Raw genomic sequence first — 6,000 nt, forward strand, 5'->3', positions numbered from 1 at the left:
TCTTACACAAGCCCACTACCTCAAGACTGAAAGAGGTAACCGTTATACCTAATGAATAGAGATAAACACAGAGAGACAGGCAAAATGAGAAGAAAGATTCTAAACTAAAAACCATAGTAAATCGCAGAAAAAAGACCGTAAGAAAATGGAGAGAAGCAGTCTACCTGATAAAGAGTTCAAGGCAACGGTTGTAAAGTTGCTCACCAATTGTGGGGGAAAAAATGGGTGAACACAGAAAGAACTTCAACAAAAAGGTAGGAAATATAAGAAAGTACCAAAGCTAAGTTATAACTGAACTAAAAAATATGGGGTTCAACAGCAGAATACATGAATTAGAGGCATGAAGCAGCAAGCTGGAAGATAGCAATGGAAAACACTCAAGCAGCAAAATGAAAATAGAATTAAAAGACAAGATACTTTGAGGGACCTCTGGGAGAGCATCAAGTGGAATAACATTTGAATTCTAGGAGCCTCAGAAGGAGAAGAGGGAGAAAAGGGCTAGAAAAATCAGTTGAAGAAATAATGGCTAAAAACTTCCCTAATCTAGAGAAGGAAACAGACATGCAGGTCCAGAAATCCCAGAGAGTTCCAAATAAAATGAACCTGAAAATAAATACACCAAAACCAATTATCATTAAAATGATAAAGGTAAAGACAAATAGAGAATCTTAAAAGCAGCAAGAGAAAAAAAAATTATACGGGAAACCAAATAAGGCTATTAGCAGATTTTTCAGCAGAAATTACACAGACCAGAAAGTTGTGGAATAATATTCAAAACACTGAAAGGAAAAAACTGCCGACCAAGAATACTTTTCCCAACAAAGTTATCATTCAGAGTTGAAGGAAAGATGAAGAGTTTTCGAAGTAAGCAAAATCTAAGGAAGCTCATCTCCACTAAACTGGCCTTACGAGAAAGGCTAAAGGGACTTCTCTAAGCTAAAAAAGAAAGGCACTAATTAATATAACATGAAAACAAAAATCTCAGCCGTAAAGGTAAATAAATAATAAAGGTAGTAGATAAGCCTCTTAAAAAGCAAGTGTTAAGGGTAAAAGACAAAATTGTAATTTAAAATACAATAATTAGGGGAATATAAAAAAGTTATGAAATGTATCATAAAAAATCTAAAACATAGAGGGTGTGAATAAAAGTATCAAGTTTTGAAATGTGTTCAAAATTAAGTTACCATCAACTTAAGAGAGACTGTTGTATACATGTTATATGTGAACTTCACGGTAATCACACACATTAAAAAATTATGGTAAATACAGAAAGGAAAAGAAAAAGGAATCTAAACAAAACACTAAAGAAAATAAACCACAGGAGTAGAGAGAAAGAGAATAAAAAAGGATCAGAGAGGAATTACAAAAACAGCCAGAAAACAGTTAACAAAATGGCAAGAAGTACATACCTATCAATAATTTCTGTAAATATAAATGAGTTAAATTCTATAATCAAAAGGTATATGATCAAAAGGTCTGGATAAAAAAATAAGACCCTTACATCTGCTACCTGTATGAGGTCACTTACAGTCTAAAGTCACTTACAGTCTAAAGATGTTCACAGACTGAAAATGAAGGGATAGAAATAGACATTATATGAAAATGGAAAGAAAGTTGAAATAGTGATACTTATCTCAGACAAAATAAACTTTAAAACAAAGACTGTAATGAAAGACAGAAAAGGGCATTCCATAACAATAAAGGAATCAATCAACACAACAGCATTCGTAAACCAAACATAGCACCTAAATTTATAAAGCAAATATTAATAGTAAAGGGAGAAATAAACAGTAATACAATATTCGTGGGGGACTTTAATACCTCGCTTAGATCAATGGATAGATGATCCAGATAGAAAATCAATAAGGTAACTATGATATTAAATAGATTAGATGGACCTAATAGATATATAAAGAAGATTCCATCCCAAAACAACACAATACACATTCAAGTGCACATGGGGCATTCTCCAGAATAGATCACATGCAAGGTCACAAAACAAGTCTTAATAAGTTTTAGAAGATTGAAATTAAATCAGGTATCTTTTCTGACAAAAAATATGAAACTAGAAATCAGTTATAAGAAGAAAAGTGGAAAATTAAAAAATATATGAAGATGTAAAAACATCCTACTGAACAACCAGTGATCAAAGAAGAAACCCAAAAGAGAAATTTAAAAAATACCATGAGATAAATAAAAGTGGAAACACAATGTTCCAAAATTTTTTGAATGCTGCAAAAACAGTTGTAAAAGGGAAATTCATAGTTATACAGATATAGGTCTACCTTAAGAAACAATAAAAATCTCAAACAATCTAACTTTATATTTAAGGGAACTAGAAAAAGAAGAAAAAAAACAAAGCCCAAAGTTCTTATAAGGAAGATGGTAAAAAGATCCAGACAAAAATAAGTGGAATCGAGACTAAAAAAGCAATAGAAATGATCAGTGAAACTGAGAGCTGATTCCTTGAAAAAATCAACAAAATCAACAGGCTTTTTAACTAGACTCATCAAGAAAATAAGGGAGCCCAAAAATAAGATCAGAAATGATAGAAGAGAAATTGCAATAGACACCATAGAAATGCAAAGGATCATAAAAGAATATTATGAACAATTATATACCATCAAATTAGACAATCTAGAAGTGATGGGTATGTTCCTAGAAACATAATCTTCAAGATTGAATCTTAAATATGGACACTGGGTGGGGGGGTGTGCTATGGTGAGTGCTGTGAAGTGTGTAAACCTGGCGATTCATAGACCTGTACCTCTGGGGATAAAAATACATTATATGTTTATAAAAAATTAAAAAAAAACTGAGCAGGAAAAGACTTATACTACCTGACTTAAAGACTTTTATAATAAAACTATAGGAAAAAAAAAAGCTAAATCTTAAAGAAATTGAAAATCTGAATAGAAAATAGACCAGTTGGTAGTAATGAGATTAAACCAGTAATACAACAAAACAAAACAAAACAAAAAACCACTCCCCTCAAAGGTCCGGGTCCAGGTCCAGATGGCTTTGTAGGTGAATTTTACCAATTTTTTTTTTAAAGATTTTATTTATTTATTTGACAGAGAGAGATCCCAGGTAGGCAGAGAGAGAGAGGAGGAAGCAGCTCCCTGCGGAGCAGAGAGCCAGATGGGGGGCTTGATCCCAGTACCCTGGGATCATGACTTGAGCCGAAGGCAGAGACTTTAACCCACTGAGCCACCCAGGCGCCCCAAATTTTACCAAATATTTTAAGAGTTAGTACCTATCCTTCTCAAATTATTCCAAAAAACAGAAGAGGAAGGAACTCATTTTATGAGCCCAGCATTTAAAACCAGACAAAGACACTACAAAAAAGAAAATTACAAGCCAATATTCCTAATGAACATAGATGCAGAAGTCCTCAACAAAATATCAAACTTAATTCAGCAATATATTAAAAGGATCACACATGCTGACTAAGTGAGGTTCATTCCAGGGATGCAATGTTTGTTCAACACCCACAAAAAAATCAGCATGACACATGACTTTAACAAAATGAAGGATAAAAAAATATATGATTGTCTCAAAAATAGGAAAAACATTCAACATCCATTTATGATAAAAGCTAACCAAAGTAGGTATAAAGGGAATATATCTCAACATAATAAAGGCCAAATATGACAAACCCACAGCTAAATAATATTCAACAGTAAAAATCTAAAAGCTTTTCTTCTAAGATCAGGAACATGACACCGATATTCACTCACCACTTTTATTTTACATAGTATTGGAAGTCCCCCCCCCAAAATAAAACCTATTAGAACTAATAAATTCAAAAGTTTCAGGATACAAAATTAATATGCAGAAATCTTTTGCATTTCTCTGTACTAACAGTAAACTATGAGAAAGGAAAATTAAGACAATCCTTTTACAGTTGCACCAGAGAGCCCAGAATTAAACCCACATTTATATGCTCAATTAATCTATAATGAAGGGGGCAAGAACGTTCAATGGAGAAAAGACAGTCTCTTCAATAAATCACGCTGGGAAAACTGGACAACTATATTCAAAAGAATGAAATTGGACCACTTTCTTACACCATACACAGCCATGAACTCAAAATGTATTAAAGACTTAAATGCAAGGCTAGAAACTATAAAACTCCTAGAAAAAAAATAGTAAACTCTTTGACAGCAGCCTTCATAATATTTTTTTGGGTCTATCTCTTCAAGCCAGGGAAACAAAAGCAAAAATAGACAAAGGGACTACAACAAACTGAAAAGCTTTTTGTAAAGTGAAGGAAACCATTAACAACTGAAAAGGCAAACTACTGAACGGAAAAAGATACATGGACATGAGATGGCCAATAAGGGGTCAATATCCAAACTATAAAAAGAACTTATACAACTCAATAACAACAACAACAACAAAAGCAAACAGCCCGAATTAAAAGCTAGGCAGAGGATCACATAGACATTTCTCCAAAGAAGACATCCAGATGGCCAACAGGCACATGAAAAGATGCTTACCATCACCCATCACCAGGGAGATGCAAATCAAAACTACAATGAGATACCAGCTCACACCTGTCAGAATGGCTATTATCAAAAAGAAGAAATAACAAGTATTGGTGAGGATGTGGAGAAAAGGGAACTCACATGCACTGTTGGTCGGAATACAAACTGGTGCAGCCACTATGGAAAACAGTATGGGGTTTCCTCAAAAAATTAAAAATAAAACTACCATGTGATCTAGTAATTCTACCTCTGGGTATTTCTGGGTATTTATATGAAGAAAACAAAAAGCAATCCAAAAAGATGTATGTACCCCTATGTTTATTGCAGCATTATTTATAATAAGTTATGAAAGTAACCTAAGTGTCAATTGGTAGGTGAATGGATAAAGAAAATATGGTTTATATGTACAGTGGAATATTATCCAGGAATAAAAAGAATGAAACCTTACTGTGTGACAGCATAAATGGACCTAGATAGTATTATGCCAAATAACATAGGTCAGATAGAGAAGGACAAATAATATGTCTTCACTTTATAAATGGAATCGAAGAAAGCCAAAAAAAAAAAAAAAGAAACAATAAAACAATTCATTTGTTAATACTTAAAGGCCCAAATGCATGATTAATTTTTGTTTTTATATTTAGGTGTTACTTGTAAAACTATCACCATTTTCTTCAACGGGTTTGCAGTCTTCTTGTATAAGCCGCCACCATTAGACACAGACGCATCATTTGAAAATCAGAATCCAGTTGTGAGTACGGTTTCAGTAGAATGTGACCTCAGCCATATAGGACATGAGGGGTGAAGTAGAAAATGGAGACCAGTTTACAGCTGGAAAATTGGCCGTCATTTGTGAGAGTGCATATTGCCATTGCAGCATTATCTACCCAGTATGGACAATCACATTTTAAAAGTTGGTATTTATAATTAAATGTGTTTTCTGTACATTTATGAACTTGTTTATTTTTGTTTTAATGTAAGAAACAGACCTGTGCCTTCAGAGCCCACCAGATGCCTCAGAATACACACAAACACACACACACACACACACACACACACACACTCTTCCCATTGTCCAGGTGTGAAATAACAAGCTAATAAACTAAATTAGAAAAAAAAAAGCTAATTATTAACTAAAAGTTTACATTTTAGAAACAAAATGACATTTCTTTTCTTCTTGCAATTTGTTTAATTATCATTGTCAGTAGTTTGGGCTTATTTAGAAAATTTGTGGTATAAAAATGTAAACTAATCAAATATATGTGATGATGTTTAAGAACTATTACTGAAAACTCAGGAATTTGAAACCAGCTATTTTGTTTTTAAGTTTTATACACTGGTCTGTCCTTCACCCAGAAGGTTACTGAACTACTAAAATATAGGTTGATTGTCTTTGTGTCCCAATATATAGTGAGTTCAGAAATAGCATTAAATATACATATTGTCACTTTAACTCAAGAATTCCAGGAAGTAATTTGCTAATCTTGCCTATTTTTAGCATTTTCCTTTA

The 6,000-nt window shown here is 33.0% G+C and overlaps 1 protein-coding gene across 1 annotated transcript in view; it reads left to right on the forward strand.

The window, feature by feature from the left end:
- SLCO4C1 (solute carrier organic anion transporter family member 4C1) overlaps window positions 1-5,513 on the forward strand; it is a 62,514-nt gene extending 57,001 nt beyond the window's left edge. Inside the window, exon 13 of the mRNA XM_032845784.1 lies at window positions 5,135-5,513. Coding sequence (XP_032701675.1) covers window positions 5,135-5,295 — 161 coding nt within the window. The 3' untranslated portion in view covers window positions 5,296-5,513. The remainder of the gene's footprint in view (window positions 1-5,134) is intronic.
- Window positions 5,514-6,000: the final 487 nt, after the last annotated feature.

This window comes from Lontra canadensis, unplaced genomic scaffold (genome assembly GCF_010015895.1).
Source record: "Lontra canadensis isolate GAN:19392208 unplaced genomic scaffold, GSC_riverotter_1.0 scaffold4, whole genome shotgun sequence".
In the NCBI taxonomy this organism is placed as follows: domain Eukaryota; kingdom Metazoa; phylum Chordata; class Mammalia; order Carnivora; family Mustelidae; genus Lontra; species Lontra canadensis.